The 26,098-nt window shown below is 41.5% G+C and overlaps 1 protein-coding gene across 4 annotated transcripts in view; it reads right to left on the minus strand.

The window, feature by feature from the left end:
- DAB1 (DAB adaptor protein 1) overlaps window positions 1–26,098 on the minus strand; it is a 566,428-nt gene that overhangs the window by 235,339 nt on the left and 304,991 nt on the right. For all 4 annotated transcript variants that reach the window (XM_054573791.1, XM_054573799.1, XM_054573809.1 and 1 more), the window contains exon 2: window positions 20,209–20,411. In XM_054573791.1, coding sequence (XP_054429766.1) covers window positions 20,209–20,275 — 67 coding nt within the window. In that variant the 5' untranslated portion in view covers window positions 20,276–20,411. The remainder of the gene's footprint in view (window positions 1–20,208; window positions 20,412–26,098) is intronic.

Consider the following 26,098-nt stretch of genomic DNA (forward strand, 5'->3'; position numbering starts at 1 on the left):
AAGTGATCTGGGGATTAGTGAGAGCAGGAAGCTGCTACCAGCCCCTTGATTCCAGCAGGAAAAGGAGGAGGGGCTGTGCCCAGACCCAGGCGATACAGCTTTCCTTTGAGGGACCAGCGGCTGGAACTTCGGCAGGGTTGCCCTGCAGGGCTGCAGCCAGGAGAGAGGCGCCCCCAGGCAGGGCCTGTATCTACCGAGGAGACACAGTGACAACCAGAAGCACAGTGAGAGGGGGAAGTGTCCCACTTCTCCCTTTGCCCCACCCTCCACTCGCCCACTGGCTCCGTCCATTGTCTGAACCCCGCGGGAAGCCCTTTGTCAGAAAAGTGCAGGAAGTGGAGATTATCCTGGGATAATGCCCTGTCTTGCACAGTGGAGAAAGAATCTGTGAGCAAATAGGTGAGTGATCAGAACTCCAGGCCTGTCTTACTTCTTAGCCCTTGCCCTGGCTACCAGAACACTATTGCCTTTAGAAGAAGCTAGGATCGATTCTCAGACATGCCATTGCTCACCATGTGACCACACGCAAACCACACATACTCTGTGCCTGTTTTGTAAAAGCATTCTGAGGTAGGTATGTCCAGCCTTACCCACTCAGAGGGCCAACTCGCGTGCCATGCAAGACAGCATGCACGGCGGGGCTTGGTCCACTAGCAGGCCAGGTGTGCTTCTGCTTACCTTGAACCTCGTGGATAGGTTTTCCTTCACTAAACAATATAGTATATCCAGACTCACCCCCTCTTCCTCCGCTTTAGAATATCCCCTTCAACTTCCCACCTGTGGTGCTCCTTGTCTCTGCCTGAGCAACCTGACTTTATTTGGCTCTTTTCTTTCCAAGGATATTTTCCAAGGGCTGGGAGACCAGGAAAATTTCATATTAGAAGAGAGACTGGCTGGTTGGGGAGAAAGGTTAAAGACTGACTAAAGGTGCTGCCCAGTAATCATCTTTAAATCATATATGGCAGGAAATAGTAGACAATCATTTCCTGTGATGGAGACAAGATCAAAGGATTTAGAGGTTTTTGGTAAAGAAGTGTTGGCATTTGGTCATCAGAATCATAAGAGTTAGTCTACTGAAAAGAGCAGCTTGCTAAATGCAAGTCTGGTAATGTGGACTAGGATACCTTTGGAAAACTTGAGTTCTTTCAGGGTAAAAGGCGAAGGAAAGGCCAGAAAGCTGCGTGTCTGCCCACGGGAGATGCCATCGCATCCCAGAGCCGGGGACAAGAGCGTCCCCAAAGCTGCCTGCTTCCTCCTGCCTACCGCCCTGGGAGATGGTGGTTGCTGTCTGAGCCCTCCCGGTCTCCTGCTAAAGAAGATGGCATCACCCACCGGCTGTTGAGCGCTGAGCTCACCCAGGCACAGTGCTCTGTGTACCATGTCACATTATTCCTCGTCAGAACTCTGCACAGCAGGCAGAGTGCTTTCATTTTATAAATGAAGAGACTGAGATTTGGGTATCAAGCAATTTATTTAAAGTAACTCCATTACTACTAAAAGTTACTAAGAACATCTACCATTTGATGAGTACTTACTACGTGCCAGACACTGTACTGTTTGTGCTTTACCGTTAAGCCCAAAATCACAATAGACTTCTTCACAATCAAGGATGAAGGACCAGGGTCTGAGAGAGACATAAACTGCCCGTGTTTGTCACGCCCAGAAGAGGCAGAAGCAAGATTCAAACCCAGGTCTCCCCACTTCTACAGCTCTTAAGTACTATTTATCATTTGTTCATTCATTCATCCAACAACTATTTATTGGGCACATACTATATGCCAGGCACTGGTAGATGCCAGTCGCACAGCAACGGTCACAGGAGTGTCCTGGTGGAGCAGACACTCACCGTGGTGACACTGTAGTGTGGGTGACAGTCCCTCCACTAATACCCCCTCACTGTGCACCTCAGTGCCAGGCGCCACGCTCGGCCCTACGCACTGCTCCTGAGTGGGAAGGCCAGCTGGAACATCACACCGGTGCTGTCTCCAGGACTAGCGCGCTGCCTCAGCTTCAGACCTACTCGAATGGGTGGTACCCAGGGTGGGTGGGGCTAGAGGTACAGGCACAGCATGGGCCCAGGCTCTGAAAACTTTCACTCCCAAATCTTTAGACCCTTCACCTAAAAGAAACTGAAAGCTGGAAAAAAGCTAAAGCAAAAGTGCCTTTGTAAGCCTTTCCCCAGAAAGGTTAAACGTGACACCTTCCAGCTGGTTGAAGCAGCTCGAGAGATGTGGGCTGAAGCGCTGAGTGAACAGGTGCCAACTCAGCTCATTAAGTCCCCAAGGTTTTCATCTTTCCCAGGCTAATTGGCATTAATGTGCGGGGTGCCGGATGGCCATTAAGTGGGTAGCTGCATAAGGCTCTTTAAGATTCAAAACCTAAAGGAGTTTGGGATCAAAGACACAGACCATGACAGTACATGAAAAGCGGCCGTCCAGCTCTGCTTGGGTCCTCAGTGATGTTTACTAAACCTTGGTGGGGGCAGGATGTGGTGACAACTGGTTCCTGGAAAAACATCTGTTTCCTGTTGTCACTGGGAGCACTTCTTATTCTACAGGGCTTTTATTTTTCTGTTTCCCCTATGATACTCAATTCATAAACAATACTAAGTACCTACTGTGTGGCAGCAAGTGGCCTATAGGCAGGGTTTTCAAAGGGAAACTGGATCCAGTCCATGCCCTCAGGGGGTGACATCTGGTGAGAAGACAGATGTGGCATTGGGGAAAGTGCAGCACATCGTAAGAGCTACTGTAACAGAAGCCAGAGCCCAGAGTCTGAGTAGCCCGGGGTGGGGTGGGGAGATGGGAGCTAACTACCCTTGTTCAGCTGTGTCCAGGAAGGTTTCATGGAGGAAGTGACATCTAAACTGAATCTTTTTGGTGACTGTGTCTGTTCAGTCCATGCCTGGCTACTTTGCATACTGATCCCCTCCCATGACTTACAGGGTGGGCTGCAATACCTACTGTTACAGCCTTTGTCCCTACTTCTGGGATGACCAACAGTCAGAGCTAGGCTGAGCTTTGCAGATTCTCTTTGCCCCAAAATATGGAATTGGGTCCCTATTAACTCAGAGTTAGTTTGGATCATGAATGGAGATGCCAGTAAGGCACAGTGACCAAGATGAGGCTGGCTGCAGAGGGGGAGAAGCAAGAGGCAGCTCTAGACACAGCAAAGGAAGACAGCTCTGGAGAGATGAGACAGGGATGCATCAGCACCTGGCTTTCCAGTGCAGGGCTTCACGTCCTCAGGAAGCCCAGCCTTCCAGATTGCTTCTTTTATGAGGGTTCTGTTCCAAGCAACAAATGACTCTGGAGGAAGGCCAATGTGAAGGCTGAGCCAGGAGCTGTAAGTAGCACGGCGTGTTTGAGGACCAAGAAGTGACATGGGACTGCTAAGTGGTAGCCTCCAAGATGGCGGGAAAGGTGCAGCTGGTGTCTTCCTACCATCACCACCCCAAGAACGGAGCCAGGCCATGATGGGCACATGCACAAGAATCAGCCACAATATAAGGGCTTTGGTTTCATCAAAGTAAGAAGAGCAGCAAATTAGCATGTCACTACATACACATCAAACACCATTTCAGGGCACTTGTGTGTATGACGACATTTGGTCTGAATTAGCTTCCCAAGAGATGGGTCCCATCACTCCTGTTTTGCACTTAAGGAAGTTAAGGCTTACAGAATTTATAAGTTGCCTGAGGTCATATAGGTTAATTACTAAATGGCAGAGCTGTGATGGATCACTCTGTAATTCTGAAGACGGTCACACAATCACTAGGCTATATGCCAAAGAACACTTGCCTCCGTCATTGTTGTGAGGGTTCACAGAGTTGACTTAAATAAGATCCCATGCACAGTGGCCATCAGATAGTTGTTCAAGAAAACCAACTCCCTGGTCTTCCTGGCACTGGTGAGTGGGTTTGATGGGGTGGGCATTCCCATTTTGTTTGTGTGGGTAGAATACTAGGTACTAAGAGGGCTTCCTTCTTGGGCTATCAACCCAATAGCTGCTTTTGGTCCCTTCTGTAAGGCTTTGCAGGATGTTAAAGGGCAAAATATCCTGGGGATTGCTGGACTAACTCACCCCGACTTCAATAAGCACCACCTCTAACCCACATTTGCCCAGCTTTGCCTGACAGGCATAGGGTGGCATGGGGAGAGGAATCTGAACTGTGAGTTTGAACCAAATGGTAGCAAGCTGAAGAAGTTAGAGAGGATATCTCATAGCAACCCATAACATTTAGGTATCTTGAGCATCAGTTTGATGAAATGTGGGGAGCATGAGAATGCATCTTACAGACTTCTAACTGCAGAAAAACAAACTGGCCAAATGCCCCAAATGTTGTGCTTAGGAATCCATCTCTGTGTCTGCACCAAGACCATGCCTCCCACAGGCTGCTCCCAGCCTATGGTAAAGCAGGACAGGGAATCAGTCTGGTCCATTCCCATTAGAAACAGGGTTCCTCTGATAAGCAACTTTGGCTCAAGGACTGCACAAAAGGCTTGTCTAAGATGCTTTCACCCACGCTCTCATCCTTCCCCCTCTTCCACTCTGGGCCAAACCTGCACTGCTATCTGATGGCTTCCCTGGCTTCCTTTGGCTCCCTCCACATTTCTTTTCCCAGGTAGGAGGAAGTCTTTTCAACTCCTCATGCCTATGTCTGGTTGGAATCCCACCAGCTCTCAACTCCCCCAGCTGCTGCTGACATTGGAGCCTGGTGAGCAGAGGTAGAAAGAAAGGCGGTCAGCCTCTTATTATAAATGAAAAAGTCTGACAGAATGGGTGTAGTGGGACCACAAATGAAATGTGGGCCCTCCAGATGCAAATTTTCCTCCATTAATTTTCATCACTGAAGTCACCAGGCATCACAGACATTTTCTGAAATGTATCAACCTCTGCAGCTGGCTTCAGAAGGATTGTAGAGATGATTTTACCCATAGAGACAGATAATCTTTCAGCTTTGAAATGGAAGATCATTAATGCTTTGCCAATCTACTTTGATCCCAGAGAAAATGGACTGAGAACAGAAGATGATTTCAAGGTTTAAAGCCACCCCTGCTACCCCAACCTGCTAAAAATTAAAACTGAACAAGGCATAGTGAGACTACTTTTCAACTTGTCATTCTTATTAAATAAAAATACTAAATAGACCCCCAAGTTTTTTTGTTGTGTGAAAATAGAAGCTAGTGTGGTAAAGTTCTAAGTCGGAAGCTGGAACTCCTTCACTCACAGCTTTGGGCCCTAAGCATGAATGAATTTCAGCTGCTTCTTTTAGAAATCAACATATTATTATGTAAAATAAGTTACTATGAAGAAAACAGGTAGAACAGTGCCTGGTACATTGTAAGTGCTCAGTAAATATTAGCTCTTGTAGTATTACTAATAATAGTGCCATTACCATTGGTTTACCCTGCAGATGAACTGCACAACAGTATCTAGCATATTTTCAGGTCCTTGGTGAATGTTTACTGTATCCAAATCTAAACCATGGTCTTCAACGCTTTAAAAGAAGTCACTAATGTAAGTTTCTTTCTTAAGAGGACTGGGAGGGGAAGGAGGAGGAAGAGAACTAATATTTAAGTAAGGTCTGGGGTAAGGTATTTGTCTTCATTTTCTTTCAAGATCTCTATTGCATTTTCTGTTTGACTGCAAGCAGTTCTGATCCTTCTGATGGATATATGTGCAGTGCTCTCAAGAAGATAAAACGAGAAAGAGAGAGAGAGCATAAAACTCCATACACACAAGCAGTGATGAATGCCAAGGACAGAAAATTTCCAGTAGACCTGGTCTATAAATTGTCATTTAAATTTGCAATTTAAAAACACTGTCTGGCTTTTTGATTTAGCTGACTGTATATGGGAGACAAATAATGGAATCCTAATAAGCAATGTTTAAATGACATCTCCAGTCTCCCAGACCGGGAGGGCGGCAGAAGAATTCTAAGAAGAGAAAATAAATCTACCAAGAATAGGAAAGATGACCAGAACTAAATAGTTGCACTAATCACTTGATGACAGATACCAGAAAAATGTATTTCTGGCTGTTTAAAATTCGAACCCTAACAGACGAAGGATAGGTTATCAGCTGAAAACCCCCAAAGTCATTGTGAGGAGACAAAACTGAGCTCCATTTTTACATTTCATCACATTAAAACAGATGAACCAAAAAATCAAGGCACCAGGACAACATATTAAAGTTGATAAGCTGAGGTTAAAAGGTTTGAACTGAAAAAAAAATCATTTGAGCTCGGAGGCACCCACTGGCAAACCTTAATTCTAATGCTTTCCTTAGAGTGGCAGCCCCCACGAGTGACAGTCACAAAGCACCTGACAGTCTCGGTTTCCTCCTGCTGCTGGAAACAAGTCAGGATATTCCTTGCCACAAAATACAGGAAAGAAACACAGCATCAGTTCAAGGATGAAAACAGAATGAATCAGTGACTACTGAAAGCAGTTCCGTAAGCCATAGCTTAAGCAAAATCTGGCAAATTTAGGAATGGACAATTGAAACTGGCAACAATGACAGAAGGTTGGGAGAGAGGTTTGGTAAGTAACAGCTAAGGAAAATTAGATCACTTAGCATTTTAAAAAATAATAATAATTGTAAAACTTTAAAATGACATAGGAATAGCTGAAACTGTAAGGTTTAGTAAAAAAACATTATGCAGAGTTAAATACACAGTAGGATTGAAGTAGAATGCATATGTTTGCATGCTTGTGTGTACATACTCATGTACAGGAAAATTTTTAAAAAGACTGAAAGAAAATATGCTTGAGTGTTAACTGTTCTCACTCAAAGCTAGGATATGACTTTGGAATCCTCTGCATAGTACTTGAAGCAGCCATTAAAATCAACCAGCATTAGCAAATTACACAAAATCTATTTGCAATCTATAACTCTGAGAGCAAGAGGAGAAGCCACAGTAACCATTATTTTAAAACACTAAAGGAAAACTAATGAAATATAAATTACAGATTCTAGGAAAATATAGGCCAAAGGCCAAAGAATTACCTAACTAATATAGGCTATTCTATTGTTCAACAAATGCTTACTGAGCACATACTATGTGCCTGGTTCTATGTATAATAGGAAACAAGTAAAATATGGGTATAACTTGAAGGAGCTTTTACTCTAGCAGAGAGGAGAGCAAGTTGCTGCCAAGCAAGGTTTCTAGTCTGCTGGTCTTCTTTTTCACTGGAGGACAGGGTAGAATTTATTTTTTCACAACTAGGGTTTTAAGTCTAATAGGTACACAGTGTCTAAAATGATAGAAGATATTTCAGAAAGTATCCATTGAACAAAAAATAAAATAAAATAAAACTGACCCCAAGACTCTTTATTTACATCTCATAGCCTCTGGGACATCCTTAGATATTTGGCTATCTTTGCTCCGGGATTTCAACTTATTGCAACCAACTATAATTGCTTCTTAGTTGCCTGTCTCTCATATTAGATCTTAAATTCCTTAAACCCAGGACATGTTTAGAATCTTCTGGGGCCAGCACTCGGCGTTGTTTCAGAAAATGCTCAAAAACGGGAGGAAGGAAAGAAAGGAAGGAACTCAAAGAACTTCATAATCATCACACAGCCCCTAGAAAAATTACTTTGTGTTGACGGTTCTGGATTTGACTAATATTTCTTGAATATTTACTATGGGCTAAAGGCTGCAGCAGGCACCCTCCTTCACATTTGCATTCAGTTTCTATTTCTACTATTTTGAACTCCCACCAGGAGGTTATTTATTAAAGCCACTATGGATGGCAAAACACAGAGACTTTGAGATCAGACTGTTCAGGTTCAAAACCTCACTCTGTCAGTTTCTAGCCTTTGGGCAGGTGACTGAATCTCTAGGACTCGAGGTTTCCACATAACGCCTGTGAAATGTGAAAACAAAATGAGATTAAATATTTAAAATGCCTGGCACACTGGTCTCCCTCTCCCTATAGAAAGGGTTTCATTTCCCACAAACTTTTATCACATACCTTCCCCTATATAATCACAGCTTCAGCCTAACCAAAAGCCAGTGGGTACGTGGCTAAGATAGCGGGTACAAGTCTTACAAAGCTTCATAAAGCCAGGACTAAAAGGGACCTTGGCTTCCTTTCACGTTCCCACCTGCTATCAAGCATCAAGTTACCTTTCGTAAGTCCCACCTGATTCTAGTACTCATGGTTATCCATCACAGCTTCAGTAAGACGTGCAACATCTTTAGCACACACTTCCATATCGCTGTTAATAAGGGATACGAGGATGATCATTCTGCCAATGATAGGGGTCCTGATCCTTTTTAGGATCACACAATAAGAACATTTTTCATTGTTGGAGATAATTCCCCTTCCCGTGCACATTTGTCAAAGACAGTTTCCCATAGTCCCGTACATCATTCTGAAATACATGATAAGATTCAGGTCTGCTATTCATCATCTGCTGGGCTTCTTCCAATGTGAGCTCTCCTGCGTGGCTTTTCCTGCCTCTGGTTTAACAATCAGATTGCAAGTTCTCCCGAGAGCAGCAGTGCCAGCCAGGGGTGACTGAAAGGCCCAAGTGACGACAGTCCCCAAACTGAGGGAAGTGAATCTACAAGGACGTTACAGAAATTCTTTATAAAAGTAAATTGCATGTATAGCTACCACTTTACAACAGGAACGAGACACCTAGGAATTTAGCTTTCACTGAGGTTTTATCCATGGCCACTGCTGGAAAACAGCATGATAAAGCAGAGAAATCCCATGTTTTGGATCATTTAGACCTGAGTTTAAAATTCCTGTTCTTCCATTTATATGATCAGTGACTTTGAACTTATTTTGAACTTATCTGAGTATATTCCTTCATCGGAAAAATGGGAGTATATCAACCTCATAAATCTCTTGTATTCTCATTGCATTCTCTGACTGCATTTAGTAGTCACATAATTAATGTCATTTCCCATTTTTCCCAGGGGGAACTCTAAATTCTCCTTCCAGCATTGAGAGAATATAATGATGCACAAGCCTCAGTCCCTGATATCAAGTCTCTCCTTGATCTCAATCTAGCAAGGAAGAAAGGCAATCCTAATATATATAACCGCAATACATAAGTGCAATCCTAATTGATGAAAGAAAGAAATAAAAGCTTTGTCTGGATTATGTTTTTTAAAATAATATGCTAACAATCATGGGGAAAAGAAGGCTTAAATCAAATGGGTAGAGGGTATGCTAAGGAAGAGCATCATGGAAGTGCCAGCTGAACTGGGTCTCAGAGGCTCCGGCAGACCTTGACAGACAGATAAGAGATAAGGGGATATTTTTTCTCATGTTGAGAGGAGAGCTGAAGCAAACTCATGCAATGCTCAGGGACGGCCAAGCTGGTCAGTGTGTTCAGAATATGCCAGGTGCCTTTAAGGCACGTGCACCATTGGCTGAATGGACGAGTGAGACAGAACAGCAGGGTCATTCAGAGCATACTCGTAGGTTCTGGGGTTACGGCACCGACTTTGTCTTACCTCTCCAATGTCCAGCTCCCCATCTGTGAAACAGAGGTTTTAAAAAACCCCAAAGGGTTATTCTGGCTGAAAAATTACATGTAAACATTTGAATATGCCACCTGATATTTAGTAATTGCTGACCGACAGCAGCTACTTTCGTCGCCAGCACCTTCATTATCATTTTTGATCTTGGGATGCCTACTAGAAGGTGAAATAGGTTGGTTATAATATTCATAGATTAGGAGCATTTGCAAAATAGGAGTGCTTATACCAAACTAAGATCTAAACATGCATTTCAAATTACACAGTCAAAATCCTTCAAATCTACCTACTCTTTACCTTTGTATGTCTGAAAAACAGAATTTAACTGACATTCTTAGGAAGGAAAATAGTTCCTTCTCAATCACATGGAGCCATTCTGTGTGACAACCTCCCACACGATGCAGACAAGAACGAGGGCTGCCATGCTTTTCTAACTCCCTTTCCAACTCTACCATATTTTGTCATCATTCCTTTCTCTTGCTGAGGCCAGCTCAACCTCACAGTGCTACTAGTGGAATCTGTAGGGAGACTTTTTCAGTGTACACATTACTTGATACTTGGTAAGAGGACACACCATTCTGTAGGGAGCAGCTTCGAACAGTGTTAAGCATGTGGACAGGCTCTGGGGCCAGAGAGATCTAGATGCAAGTGGTTCCCTTTAGTCACAAGTTGTGTGGCCTTGGGAAAGATGTTCACCTCTCTGAGCCTCCGTTTTGGAATACTTGTCTAAAGGGTGGTTTCAAGATTAAAGGAGATAACATGAATAACAGGCATTAGTTCTTCTTTCACCTTCACTCCACCCTCTCCTCTGCCTTTCATCTACATGTGCTCTCTTGATGGACTGCAGAAACGTTCAGGCTTGCAACTCCTGTACCCTGACCATCCTAGAAGCTGTGCTGCAATGGGAGAGGGTTGCTGAAATTCCAGCACACCTGGGTACGTCATCTGGTCAGCAAATCCAGAGATAATAAAACCCCCTGCTCTAGGGCATTTACTGATTATCTGCAAAGATGAAGCCTCTCCAGCCCCACAAAGGAGTGTACCCTTATCTGACTCACAGGACTTAGAGGGCTACGTGCAGGCCTTTGTTCTCCCAAACATCAAAATTCAGGCCCAGCCACTTCCAGAGGCAGCACACTGAGCTTAATGAAGCAGTGGGATGAACTAATATGGCAAATCTTACAGCTCTTACCACCAATATGGCCCACATCATGCTAAATTACGGCACCAGACATGATTGGACACACATCACAAAATGAGAAATTGTTCACAGAATAGAGGAATTTTCAGTGCAACATAATAAGAATCTCCAGAGCCAGCATTTAGGGGAGATGTCAGTGTTTTTAAATTTTCTTTCTCCTTGTGCAAATCATTCTCCCCCACACTTTATAATAATTAATTCAATAAACATTTACTTAGTACCTACCATGTGAGTGCTGTTTAGGAACTCGTAGCTAATTGCAAATACAGAGAAATAAGGAAATGATTACAGGGAAAATGTGGCAAGTATGATGATTAAATAAGTACAGGATGCTATGGACCCCTCTCAAATCCAGTCCAGTGAGGCTTTGTTAGTCATAAAGTTCCTTTATTAACTCATTTATTCATTCAACAAACATTGCTACATACCTACATCTTTTAATATTGTGCATGGAGGTGCTTGGGGAGAGAAGTTAAGTGCTTAACAAGACAGGCCCCTGCACTCACAGAACTCTCAGCCTAGTGAGTGATAAAGAGGAATAAAAGGATAGTTAAAATAATGTATTATAATGGGCAAAATGAGGTGCTTTGAGAGCACACAGACTAGTCATAACTTACAATGAATCACCAAAGCATTTCTGGGAAAAGTCATATGAACTTTAAACTAAAGCAAAAATAGAATAAGCTTTGAAAATAATAATAAAAAAACATTCCTGGAAGAAGGGAAAAAAAAGAGCTTGCAAAATTCCAAATGTGAAAAATCACATGATAGGATCAGGTAAGTGAGATAAATTCAGTTGAGCCACAGAGAGGAGAAGCCCATTAAGGAAGGGCCGTGAGACAGGTATCTAGAGAGATAAGGAGGGGCCAGACCAGACAGGGCCTCTATGAAGCCAGATAAGCAGTGTGGACGTGATCCTGGAGGTAGTAAGAGCTGCTTACTGAAGAGTCTGAAGCAGAGATGGGACCTGATCAGAGCTTCATTTCAATGAGACTACACCTCCACCAAGCCAGTATAGCAAAATACGCTAAAGGGACTGCTGTAAGATGAAGAAAAAGAGTCTATGGATACCCGGTTCCTTTCACAGTCACCAATATCTGATATTACCAATATTTTTAATACTTATTAATCTGATTGTGACAATGATGTGTTATTTTAATTATTTATTGTTTGTTGAGATTAAACTTGTTTTTGTATATTTCTTGCCTATTTCTATTTTTTTTAAAAAGCTTTAAATTACTTTTTGGTATTCTTTATCCATTTTTTGATTAAATGTTTGTAGAATTTTTTGCCTAAAAAAAAAAACACATGGCAACTATTAACCCTTTTATAGATGTGCTGCAAATACTTTCCTATTCTATTACCTGTACTTTAACTTTTTTTACATGAATACATAGTTTTAAATGTTTAATATAGTCATATTTTCAATATTTTACTCTATAGCTTCTGGGTTTGAATATTTTATTTCAGGGTAAGAAAAATATTATTTTGTATTTTCTCCTAAAACTCTTCAGATTTTACATATTGATTTTTAACTCACCTGAATATTTGTTGTATAATGTGTGAAATAGGGCTCTATATTTGTTTTATTTCAAGTAATAGTGGTCCATATACCTTATATATTGAATAATCCTTATTTTCCCCATTGATTTGAAATATCAATTTAATCATATATTACATTGTTAGAAAGATATATGCCTTTGTTTCTAGAATGCTCATTTTATTTCATTGACCTACTTGATTTTTTCTGTGCTGGTGTCATGATTGCTGAGGCTTTATAATGGATTTAAATTTTTTAATATCTTATAATGGATCTTGACATTTAATAAATAAATAAATAAATAAAATCTACATTAACAAAAAAATGAAAGAAGGAACTCCTACCTTTTTTGACAACATGGATGAACTGGAGAATGTTATGCTAAGTGAAATAAGCTAGTTGGCTAAAGACAAATACCATATGATCTCACCTATAAGTGGAATCTATTCAACAAAATAAACAAACAAACAAAATCAACCACAGGCAAGGAAACATGGAGCAGACTGAAAGTGACCAGAGGGGATGGGGAAGGAGGACAACAGTGGAAAGAAGAAGGAACTAAACAAAGAACATTTATGAATGACCCATGGACATGGACAACAGTGGGAATTGACTGTGGGAAAGGGGGGCGCAGTGGGGTGGGTGGAGGAGGGCAAAGGGGGAAAAACTGAGACAACTGTGAGAGAATAAACATGATTTAAAAATAAAAACTAAAAAGAAAATGTAAAAAAAATGAGAAGTATTGAAAATAGCTTGGAAATGGATAACACTGAAAACATGAAGACCTCTTAGGAGGGTGCTAGCATGGTCCAGACAGCCTACACCATCTGCCGGAGACGGGCGGCAAAGAGAGGGAGAAAGACGGATTTGAGAGATATTTAGGAGGTCACTGGGGCAGATAATCAGCGATTTATTAATTGAGGGCATTTTGAAGCTCCAAATGCTAAGGATAATGTCCCAATCAAATGGTTGCTGATTCTGAAGGATGACCAGGAGTTAGCCAAGTGAATAGGGTGAGGAAGACGATGCAATAGAGAAAATAATATGCACAAAAGTCACAGAGGTACATGCTGGGATCTGAAGTTCAATGTGGCTCCGTGTGGCAAAGTAACCAGAAAGGTGACAGGGACAAGACCTCAAAAAGTTTGTTTGGTGTGTTGTCCTGTGCAGTGTGCTGCTGGGGTTATATAATAAGTTCAAGGGGGAAAGAGGGCGTGAAGGAGGACTTGAAGAAAGCCCAACTTCTTGTGAGTTAGAACCAGGTAGAATAAGGCACTGAAAAAGTCATCAATAAAGGCCGAAATGGGTTTGTCTTCATGAAATGACCACAATGAGTGAGGTGTCCTGTAATAAATTCAAGACCATGTGCTCAAAGAGAATACAGAAGTCTCTTTCAACCACACATCATATGATCTGACAGTTAGTCTTACAATTAAGTAAGAACTTCTTGACCTAAAACAATACCTCCTCCCTCCCAAACCCTTCAGTCCAAGAGCTTTATGGACCAACCTCAGAGAAATGTATGTAGCCTTGTAATTAAATCCTTAATTTTGAATTTCCAAAGCCTGCAAATCACAGAGTCAGTGGAGAGTGATTAGCTCACCAAGCTCCAACCCCTTGCCAAGACAGAATTATGCCACAAATTTACATGATATGGCTAACCTGCTTCCATTCCCACCCCCTAAAAACAGTGTAGCCCCTATAATTTTTTCGTGTTCCCCCAACCCCAAGCATCACAGCACATATAGGGTGAATAAAATAGAATGCACTCAGGGAAAACAGCACAGACTTTCATATTGGGCAGAATTTGTATTTTCTAGCTCATGCAGACAAGCCACATGACTTGGGAAAGTCTCTTCATCTCTCTGAACATTACTTTCTTATGTGTTCCATAAAGTGATATAACATCTGGGCTCATTAGGGACAATTTATCTAAAATGGCCAGCATATAGGAAGCACACAATAAATGACAGCTATTAATTAATGCTTGTAGCTTGACAACATGGTCTGTTTTCCTTGGTATTTCCTTTCCACTTTCCCAATTGTTCTTGTAACAAGCATCTATTTAAAGATGGGCCAGTTTTTTCTCACTGGTCCATCCACGCAGCTCTAGAGAGAAGGGTACTTTCTACCTCCCTTTATATCTGACAGCACTAAGAGAAATGCTGCCTGTCAGGGCTGGCAACAGAGATGGGGAAAAAGAGAGAATTTCCTTACCTTAAGTCTACGTACAAAGAATTGTGTTAGGTGTTTGTTTTTTTTTTTAAATGCTTACCCAAGGATATATTCACCAATTTAGATAGAGAAGAAGGGAGAAAAAGGGAGAGAGAAAGAAACATCGATGTGAAAGAGAAATATCAATTAGTTTTGCCTCCTATATGCACCATGACCTGGGATGGAACCCACATCCTAAGAATATGCCCTGATGAGGGACTGAATCCAGAATCTTTTGATGTATGGGATGATGCTCTAACCAACTAAGCCACCTGGCCAGGGCAGTGTGTTAGGCGTTTTACATTTTTGGCTCATGTACTCTTTATTACAACACTTGGAGATAGACACTGGTATCCCCATTTTACAAGTGCAGAAGCTGAGGCTCAGAAAGAGTAAGTAGCTAGCCTGACACACATAAATAGAAAATGTGCTGAGCCTTGACTCAGACTTAATGTTATTTATTTCTAAAGGATGGGTACTTCCAGGAGTCTTCAGTGTAAAGAAGAAGGAAAAAAAAAAATACCTAGAGGTTATTCCTAAGAACATAAGTTCTTTGAAATCTATTGAACTGAAGTGACACCAGTCAGGAGTCATCCCTGGGTTCCAGTCTGGGTTCTGTTGCTGACCAACTAGGTGACTGTGGTCATGTCGCTGTCCTCTTACGACCTCATCTATGAAAAAGTGTCTCTGGACAACCGCAAACACTAATCCTTAATAACCATTTATGTACTGCATCTTCTAGAGAACCCATTCATGTTTCAATGCATATGGGCTTTCAATTGTGTTGCTTGTATTTATTAAGATGAAAAGCTACTTGCTTATGGTCAGGAAAACAGTGAAAAGGGTTTTAATAAGAATTTTCTTTATTATGAGAAACTAGTACTATTTAATTACTAAGTATAAATTTGGCCCCAGCTGGTGAGGCTCAGTGGATTGAGTGCCAGCTTACAAACCAAAGGGTCGCTTGTTCGATTCCCAGTCAGAGCAGTGTCTGGGTTGCAGGCCAGGTCCCCAGTAGGGGGCACGTGAGAGGCAGCCACACATGGATGTTTCTCTCTCTCCCACCCTCCATCCCCTCCTCTCTCTAAAAATAAATAAATAAAATCTTTTAAAAAAAATTTTTTAAAGTATAGATTTAGAGTAAAAATTAAACAAATTTTATGAATAGTAATAGATTGAGAATTAATGAAAGTTGCAAAGTAGAGAAAAAAATTATTTTCAGTGAAGGATGAGACCTATAAAAATCCCAAGAGTCTCTTGAAGTGGAAGTACAAGAACTGACTGGAGTCAGGGTCCCCTTCCCAGGCATCTCTCCCCCAGAACACTGAGTGCCACCAGTGCTCTTGACTGGGACTGTATAACCATTTGTGGACCAAAGAACTAAGTAAGTAAGTAAGTAATGCCTCCTCTATGTTTCACATTTAGCTGAGTGAATATAATTTCCATATCCATGTAGAGCCTGAGGAAACTAAAGCACAAGAACTGAAAGGGACTTGAGAGAGAGAAAGAGAGTGGCCAGCCTCAGGGATGAGCCCAAGTCCAGTGTCTTGGCTGACCTCAGGCTGCCTCCCCTGCAGCACAAGGGCAGCGGATAGAAGTGATGAAACAGCAGCTCTGTACCATGGGCTTGATAAGAATATACATATTTTAAAATCATCTCTGAGGGTTCTAGGGATCCAATGGGATAATGAACACAACAGTATTTTATAAACCCTTAAGTGACAGCCCATCATGAACAGAGATTATTTTCTCTGGCTAACTGACTAGTTCAGAGATCAAGACCCTGAATATGGCAGTATTAAAACCATTCCTTAACAAAAATTGACCAAAATTTTGAAAGAAACCTCTGAAAAGTTTCACAGCTTCTAAAGCATACAGCCAGGGTTCAAACTTGGTTTGATATGGCTCCAAAGCTAAGGCGACCACCGTGTGACCGCCAGCTTCTCCTGGACCCATCAGAGCCTTGATTCTTGCAGCCAAATCTTTCTCGCAGGAGACAGTAAGGAAGTGTGGTGGTGTTGTTGACTCATGATTCTTGGGTATAGCTCTAACAGAAACATAAAGAATGTGAGTAAGTTTATTTCCAGGTATTTCTAGAAAATTAGGAGACAATGCTGTGATTTCAGAAGGAAGAGGGCAGAAAAACTATGACTAGCCAAGCCAATGCCATGTTGTAGAACGCAGGCTGGCCCTTTACCCTTGCTCTTCAGATGACAAGTATTACACAAGCATGAACACACGCACACCCTGAAATACAAGGCTCAACGACGTTAACTAACCTCTGGTTACAGAGCAGAGAAGAAGAGTTAGTATTAAAAACGAGGTCTGGCCCTGACCAATGTGGCTCAGCTAGTTAGAGTGTTTTCCGGTAACCAAACGGTTGTGGGTTCAATTGCTGGTCCAGGTACCTACGATTCCTGGTCAGGGCACGTACTGGAGGGCAATCAATCGATGTTGTTCTCTCACGTCAATGTTTCTCTCTCCCTTCCTTTCTCCCTCCCTCTAACTCTAAAAACAACGAAAAAATGTCCTCAGGTAAGGATTAAATAAAAAATAAAAATTAGGTCTGCCTGGCTCCAAAGTCCATGCTCTTTTTGCTATACTGATGGCGCTGACTGAAAACCCCCAGGCACTGCCCTCAGAAATGTCTGCATCTATGCTAAGTGAAATAAGCCGAGGGGTGAAGGACAAATACCATGTGACCTCGCCTATAAGTGGAACCTAATCAACAAAACAAACAAGCAAGGAAAATATAACCAGCAACAGTGAAAGAAAAAAGAAACAGACAGTAATGAGAAGGAAGGGGGGAGGGGGGTAACCAGGAAAGGAAGGGGAAGGGTCAGATCAAGGAACATGTATGAAGGACCCATGGACAAAGCCAAAGTGGGGAAGGATTGAGGGTGGGAGGTGGGTGTGGGTGGGTGGGGCAGGGGAAAGTGGTGGCAGGAAAATGGAGACAAATGTATTTGAACAATAAAAAAAATTAAAATAAAATGAAAAGCAATGTCTGCATCTGCTCCTAATGGGACCCATTCCTCTACCACACAGTCTTCTACTGGGTGGCCTAATGCCGGGATTATAAGTAACAAGAATTGTGTCAACTGTTCTCCCCTTTGGTGGCAGGTAACAAACCTGAAAAAGTACTTCCTCTTCTTCCAGTTCTCCATCAAACTCTTCTCCTAGAATGTGCACTATTTGACAAGCTGTATGCGTAGTGACACAATCCAATAAAAACAAAATGAAGAAAACAACTTCATTTCTCACTACTTTCATCTCTTCCTTATTTAAATTGTGAACACTGTAGTTATGTTTCATACGCGACCTGTCTAGCAACTCATTTTATGGTGAAATATGTCCCTGCATGACTTGCATTTAAAATTATCTGACTTGGTTTCAATGGCCTGGGTTAAGAACCAGGGTGAGAGGTTTGTGAGAAATTCTAAAGGACCTCTGAACTTGCTCTGGGACAAATCAGCTATACACTTTTTAAGATCCCCTTAGCTCAACAATGGGATAAGAGAAAACAATGTAAGATGAGGATGACGGTGGTGAAGAGAAGGAAGACAAAGAAGAGGAATGAGGTAGAAATGGAACAAGAAATAGAAAAAAGCAGTGAGAAGAGGGAAAAGAAGGAAGATAATAGAAAAGGAAGGAAATGAGAAGAGGTAAGGAGAGAATGGGGGGAAGGGGAAGGGAAAACGGAAAGAGGAGGAACAAAGCTAAACTTTGTTGAGTCTTTAATATATGCCAAGTACTATACTGAGGGTTTTATTTGCCTTATTTCAGTTAATCTTCATAATGAGCCTCTGAGCTCTATAATATTATATTCTCATTTCATAGGAGAGAAAACTGAGGCTCAGGAAGTGGAATAATATTCTAAAGTCACATAGTTAGGAAATGGTATAGCGGGAATTTGACTGAGATCGACCTGCCCAGACTCCATGGTATTCGCCACTACCTACAGGATGCTCCTTGCACATATATTGTGCTGCTTTTAGAGCTTGTTAGGCTATGAAGATGAGAAGGATATAAAAAGGTCACCTTCACGCTCCCATTCCAAATCCTCAACTAAGCCAATGTTCTGAAATCCTAAATCCTCTCTTTAGAATACTTCTGGTTTTGCATGTTAAAATTAAGAATAAAAAGATGTGCACTAAGATACAATTTTTAATGCATTCCTCATTCAAGAGCACAAGTGTAGTGAAGAGGTTAAATTTGAAGAAAAAAATATAATTTATTAGTTTGCACTGAAAAATGTATTCAAATTCTAGTACATACCAGGATTTGCAATTTTTTTTTCCATGTAGTTCTTCCAAAACCTGTTCTCTCACCTACTTGCTTTTCTTCTATTATGCTTAGACCACAATGCATAAAATACAAGGTTTACATTAAGTTTTAGGGAATAAAATAGACTGCTTCAAAAATATTTGTGTTTCAAATAAACAGCTAAAGCAAAATTTATAGTCCTTCCTGGGGTTTTGGCTGTCCAAAAGCTGCATATGTATTACATTTATGTCCCTTGTTTCCAGAGAGTGTCAGACCAATGCCATCACAAAACATGACAGGGCAGGCACAGTGAAGTCTCAAACAAATCACTGCCTATACAAAGCAACCTAGGGCATCTGGGTTTGCAAGCCCGTATTGGCAGATTTCAAGACCTGAAACAGAGCTCTATTAATCCTCCTCCATGCAGCTGAGAAGACAGGGGAGGAAAAGAACTGAAACCACGGGAGAAAACACACACACCAAGAAGTTGCTTGGATCCAATTACAACAGGGAAACACTGAAAGGCATGGTCATAAAGCAATAGGACCAAATTCTTCAGGAAACACGAAAAGGGATAGAGTTATTACACTATGCACGCCAGTCTTCATTACCAGACATCTATGTGCCTTCCCTGTGTCAGCACTTTCTTAGTGTTGGGAGTGAAAATGTGAACAACAGGTCCAGGTCTGAGGGGATATATAGTAGAGCTGACAAAGAAAAACACAGGACATTTTTAATAAATTGAGATGCTAACGAAGTGCCACTGAAGCAAAATAAATGAGCAACTAACCCAATTTAGGGGGTAAGGAAAGCGCTACCACCACCCCAGGAGACACTGCTAAGCTCAAACCCGAACAACAAAGAGGAGTCCATCTAGAAAAAAGTGGAGAGCAACACAAGCATTTGAGGCTGAATGAATGGGAATCCAGTGACTCTCAAAGTCTGGTCTCTGAACCAAAGACACTGGCATCATCTGGGAACTTGTTATAAATGCAAAGTTTTGGGCCCCATCTTAGACTTTGGGAATCCAAAACTGGAATGAGACTTGCAATGTGTTTTAACAAGCCTTCCAGGTGATTCTGGGGAAGCTGGAGTTTTGAGAACCACGGGTCTATGCAAGGGTGAACTTCATAGACAGAATGGAGGGTTAACAGGGTTAAAAAGGAGCAGGAGGGGTGTAGTGTGCTTAGGCAGAGATGCTGCTGGAGGGATGGATAAAATGTATATCAGGAAGGGCTTTATATGTTACAAAAAGAATTTTGGATTTTACCCAGAGATTAATGGAGAACCATTAAAATATTATACTATGAGTACAAAAAGCAAAAAAAACAACCCCCCCCCAAAAAAAACATCTGATAATGCTGGTGACTTTTTTAAAAATATAAGCAATCACAAAGATAGATGACGTATCATCACATAGGTAAAAACTCATTGTCCTATACAGAGAAGCAGCCATGAAGAAAGGAACACATTCGGACCTACCTTTCTTTCTGCTGTCTTTCTTGGCGCTGGTTTTCACAGCTACTTGAAGTTCTGTCTCAGTTGACATCCTACTAAATCCTTAGTCCACTGCACACAGATCCAGGGCCTCGGCCAGGCTCATGGAGGACTCCTCTCCAAGAGAACAACTCCTCCCTTCAGAAATGACGCCCCGAGCTGCACATTTCATTCACTCCTTTCGAGTGCTGCAAATCAAGGGAAGAGAATAATCACCCTTTGAAGTTAAACAGAAATTGAGAGGGGAAATAAACTGCCAAACAGACAAAAACAAGAGAATCTTGGACTCTGTGTACAAACCGCTCGCATGATTTCATCAAGCCGCTCCCCAACAGGGTTCACAGGCCAGGAAAGGAGAGGCCTAGCCGCAAAGCTATTTCTCCAACTAGGTAACTCAAAATAGATGTTTGGAACTCTGGGTTTTCAAGAAGGGCAAAACCCAAATCTTTGTTTTCCATGTTTCTTATTTTCAAGCACCAGATGCCATCCAGAAAATAGAGCAAAAGCTTATTTCCTGAGCAGCCCCACACAGACATTTCCAACACTGGGGCACCCATCCATCAGCCGAGCTTGATCAGAGCCTTGGCAGCTAAATCAGATCATGGAGAAGTGACCTGTGGTCTGTCCCTCACTGGCAGGCATCAAAAGGGACATGGAGTTGACATACAGTTGGGCCCCAAGGGTCAGGTGACAAATGGGACTGAGAAACTTTCAGCAAGCCAATTTTTATGTCAGCTTTTCCCCCAGCTATAAGAGCAGACAAGCATTTAATGTGGGGAGGAGAGGAGAGGAGGGGGAGGGGAGGGGAGAGGAGAGGAGGGGAGGGGAGAGAGAAGGAAGGAAGGGGAAAGATTGGGAGGGAGGGGAGAGGAGGGAAAGGAGGGAAGAGAGAAAAAAGAAGAGGCAGGCAGACACACATTTCATTCATTTTTTTCTTTAATAAATATGCATTTCACAATGTTGGGTACTATTAAGTTCAGACACTTTGCTGGGAAGAGATAATAATGATAATGCAGGCACTTCAATTACAGCTACTATTTACTATGCACTTACTATATACTATGCCCTCAGCTACTGCTTCACATACATTATCTCATTTGATTTCATTAAATTGAATGAATGTATTCCCTGTGTCAAGTCAACAGTCTTTCCCGGTGACTACCTATCTGACAGTTATATCTGAGAGTTTAGGTGAAAATAAACATTTCATTAGTTATCCAATTTTAAATAATATTAAGATAATATTATACTATAGCTTAAGCTGCCAAGGCTTTGATCAAGATTGGCTGATCAGGCAACTGGAAATGGATCTTCAAACTGCACAGCCAATTCCCAGCTCGTCCCACAGCTCTAGGATGGTTTAATCTGAAAAGGCTGCCCTTAAATGCCAGTTTCTGCTCAAACAGGATAATGACCCAAACCTCTTAATCATGACAACTAAAGATGGCTTAACTAGAAGTCTAATATAAAAGCCATGTAAAATTACACTAAGGCTTAAATCTGGGGAATTAACCGCTTATCCAAAGATATCTGGTTTGTTTATTTTTAACAAGCTATTTTTTTTTTTTTTAAAGACACTAACCCTGAATGAAAGTTGCCTGGACTAGAGGATCCAAGGTTACATTTAAGGAAAATGAAAAAATTATCTTCCTAGGACAGGGTCCATAAAATTATTCATAGGACATGAGGACTTTTCTTGCCACTGTTGTGCCATCTATCTGTACCGTACCACTAGCCTAACCTCTTCCCTCCCCCAAAAGACAACATTCCATGAGTGACAACAGTCACATATGGACCTAATTAACTGTATTAACAACACCTATTATTTTGTTATAACGAATATCTACTGAGGCCAGGTGCAAACCCTGGCTTCTTCATGTCAACAAACATTTATTGTTCAACCATGCCGGCCACGAATGCAGCATCAAAGCCTGATCCCTGTCCTCAAAGCTCAGTCCAACAGAGGTGACAGTCCTGTAAAGGACTGTGATACACAGGACCAGAACAAAACCAGACAAATACTTAGTATCCTGAGGCACCAAGGACCAGCTATTCACCTTTGCTTGGAAGAGTCAGTAAAGCTTCACAGGGGAGAAGACCTACCCTGTGAGATCCTGAAGACGGATGTTTCTGCCCAGTGGATGAAGGAAAAGGACCAATGGATCCCAATAAATGCATGTATAATAAAGGAATGCATGGTTGTTTCAAGCAGAAGGACCACTATGTTCAAGGAGGCTTAAAATTAACAACCAAACTAATAAAAGGAATCATAAGTCTAGTAGGGAAGTGATATACTTTCCCATCTTCCCAATTTTCTCCTATGTTACCTTTCCATAGAATGTTTCAAGTCTACGTTGACATTCTATTGACCCCCCTCAGTCTTCAGTTCAAAGACATATCTCCGGCAGAAAGATGTTTTCATCCCTCTGTTAAATGGGATCTCTCCCTATTTATTTTATTATTTTATGTTTGCCCAGCTTATAGTTTGAGCCACATACGAGCAATGTGATGATGAGGAAGTTCTTTGTCTCAGTTTATCTTTCCTTACAATGGGGATAACAATATCAACTTTATAAAGCTGCTATGAAAACTTAAGTGTGATCACATATATAACATGCTTGAAAGAGTGCCTGGCACATTACCTGGCAAGACTCGGTAAATATTAGGCACTCATAGTTTCCAATGTTAATTGCTCAAGATCACATGGTTGGCATATGCCCACAGTCCATATTATCATCATCTTTCTTTCACAGAAGAGGAGACTAAGGCAGGTTAAATCTGCTTTCTAAGGACAAACTGCAGGAAATAATAGAATCTAAGCTATTCCCATCATGCTGGTCTTGCACACAGTAGGTACCTAATCCAAAAATACAAAATGAGCTGAAATATGTGGATTTTACACAATTTCAAGATAGGCATAACCCATCTCTGTTTTCCATGTTTCTTATTTTGAAGTACTAGATGCCACTCAGAAAATACAGCAAAGGCATTATTTCCTGAGCGGCCCCGTAGAGACATTTCCAACAGGGGGGACACCCATTCATCAGCCAAACTTGACCAGAGCCTTAAAAGTCAGTATATAAACTAGATTGGCTTTGGGCCCCTTCCTCCCCTTCAACTTTTTTAAAAAATATTTTTTTTTTATTTATTTGTAGTGAGAGGGCAAAGGAGACAGAGAAAGAGGGACAGAAACATCAATGTGTGGTTGCATCCTGTGTGCCCCCAACTGGGGACCTGGACTGCAACCCAGGCATGTGCCCTGACTGGGAATCGAACCAGCAACACTTTGGTTCACAGGCCAGCGCTCAATGCACTGAGCCACACCAGCCAGGGCCCTCCCCTTCAACTTTATAAACCACAATACAGCACCTGTCCCTCTTCTGTGGGTATCTCCAGAGTCACTTGTTTGACAAAATGTGACTGTGTTCAAGTGTTATAAGCATTACTTGCAATTTTCTGAAGTACATCTCTGTATCATAATGAAAGGAAGCCAGCATCATTTTGAATAAAAACTTAAATAAGGAAGCCGCAGTACAGAGAATGTACCATGGCCAGGACCCTGGCATCCCCTTTTAATTTTCCAAAAGCCAGAGGTTGAGCAAATGCTGTGAAGTTCTGTGAAATTCGTTTCTTTGTAATTAAGGAGATTAAAGTCCTCTAGGGCCAGAAACCATGTGACAACTCAAATCATTTTTCCCCAGCAAAAGCTGTGAAACCCTATCAGTTAAGTTCAGGCTCGCCTAGAATTTTGAAATGCTTCAATAATGTTTCCTTGCCCCACACAATCTGCAGTAATTTAATATTCCTGAAGTGTGTCAGGTTTTTTATAATGAGCTCTTCAAACCTAAATGTGAATTATGTAACATTCCACTACAGACATTTCATCTAGTGAATTACTTCTAAATGTAAAATCCATGTTCAGTGATTGGGGGTGGGGGAAAAGCCAAACCACAAGCAGAGAAAACAGACAGGACTTTAAAAAAAAAGTACAAAGGCTTGAGCAGCTGTAACGGAACAAACAAACACTAGAACAACCACTATAACACAAATTTGTGTACTCTCTTCCCCAACCCTCCTCCCCGCATACGATTCTATGGTAAAATAGCGCATGTTTGTGATGGCCTACTATTTGCCAAGCACTACAGTATCAATATCTCATATATTATTCAATCCTCCAACCACTTGAAAGTTAGGTATTATCTTCATTTGACAAATGAGGAAAGTGAGGCACAAGCCAGTTTAGTAGCTTATCCATGGTCACATGACTCATAAGTAGCACAGGGCACAGTACAAGTCACTCTTGTTCTCACCTTCAATCAAAACCCTCCCAGATGTCTATCAGCTGGTGAACGAATTTTTAAAAAATGGTGTGTCTATAGCATGGAATATTACTCAACCATAAAAAGGAATGAAGCATTGATACATGCTCTAACATGGATGGACCTCAAAACATCCAAAGTGAAAGAAGTTAGACACAAAAGATCACATGATATATAATTGCATTTATATGAAATATCCAATATAGATGAATCCAAAGTAACAGAAAGCAGACCAGCAGTTGTCAGGTGCTGAGGGAAGCAGGGAAGGAGTCATTGCTTATTGGTTGTAGTAACTCCTTTGAGGGTGATGAAAATGTTTTGGAACTAGATAGAGGTGACGGTTAAACAACATCATGAACATACAAAATACCACTGAACTGTACACATTAAAATGGTTAATTTTATGCTATGTGAATGTTACCTTAACTTAAAAAAAATGCCAAAAACCCCTTCCCGGGCAGGTCCTACTCCCTGATTTAATTAAGCTGTATGTGATATGCTAAGAATATTACAAATTCCAGTCTAAATTTTAGGCACCACCCAGATCTAAAAGCTAGACGAAGAAGAAGCGGTCTTCCCAAAACCATAACTTTGGGTTTGAGTGGCAGTGACCGCACAGATTATAAGGTGTGTGCCACTCCCTCCATGTTTTGTGATTTGGGGCACTTTAACCAGCTTCATCCACCCCATAAAGCACCAAAAAAAGACCATTTATCAACATAGCACCAAGGTTTGCAACAGTGTAGGAGAGGAGTTTCAGTTTCCTCATCAGTAACTTGGAAAGATTTGGAACTTTGGTGAGATTTGGGCACTTCAGAAGCCTCGCTCAATCTACAACATGCTACCCTTTGTGGAAGAAGGGAGGAGACATAATTCTACTTATCTTTACAAAAAGAAACACAGGCCAAACAAACCAGAAGACAGTGAAGCTGTTCTTCTACACGAGGAGATACCGGTTGGTGGAGTGACTGGGGGACTAGGTAGAAGGTTATGGCAGAGGGTGCTACTTCCCAGAGTATAGCTTTTTGTGTAATGCCACACTGGGAAGCATATTAATGCTCTACATACCTGGAAAAAAATAAGTTAATTGGGATGTGAAGTGGGGAGAAGGCTAAAACTAGAAGTGGACTGAAACAAATTAATCTTATTGTATTTCAAATGAACTTCCTAAACACAATCACTGAAGAGGTGAGAGAGAAAGAACTAATCCAAATAATTTATGAACACAGAATTTGACTGTTTACACTCAGTTTTGGGTCAGGGTTTGGTCAGGGGAGCTACGGACAAACCTCAAACTTTTTACTTGACTTTTTTGAGTAGTATTATGGGCAAAGTAATTATTCAACTATTTTAGATGTTTTATAGGATTGAGCAGAGGAGTCAATGTTTTGATGCTCTTGAGGGTCATGGTTCTTGTAATGGAATAAGGGACATTTAAAGTAAGAGGGACTGCAGGAAAGAATACTGTGGGGATAGATTGGAAATTGGCGATTTCAGGGTAAACTCATGGTTCATAAAGTACGTATGCATCTGTATATTTGTGTATGTATACATTG

Source organism: Pteronotus mesoamericanus, unplaced genomic scaffold (assembly GCF_021234165.1).
Source record: "Pteronotus mesoamericanus isolate MK-2021 breed Mesoamerican mustached bat unplaced genomic scaffold, CSHL_Meso_final contig_105, whole genome shotgun sequence".
Classification (NCBI taxonomy): Eukaryota; Metazoa; Chordata; class Mammalia; order Chiroptera; family Mormoopidae; genus Pteronotus; species Pteronotus mesoamericanus.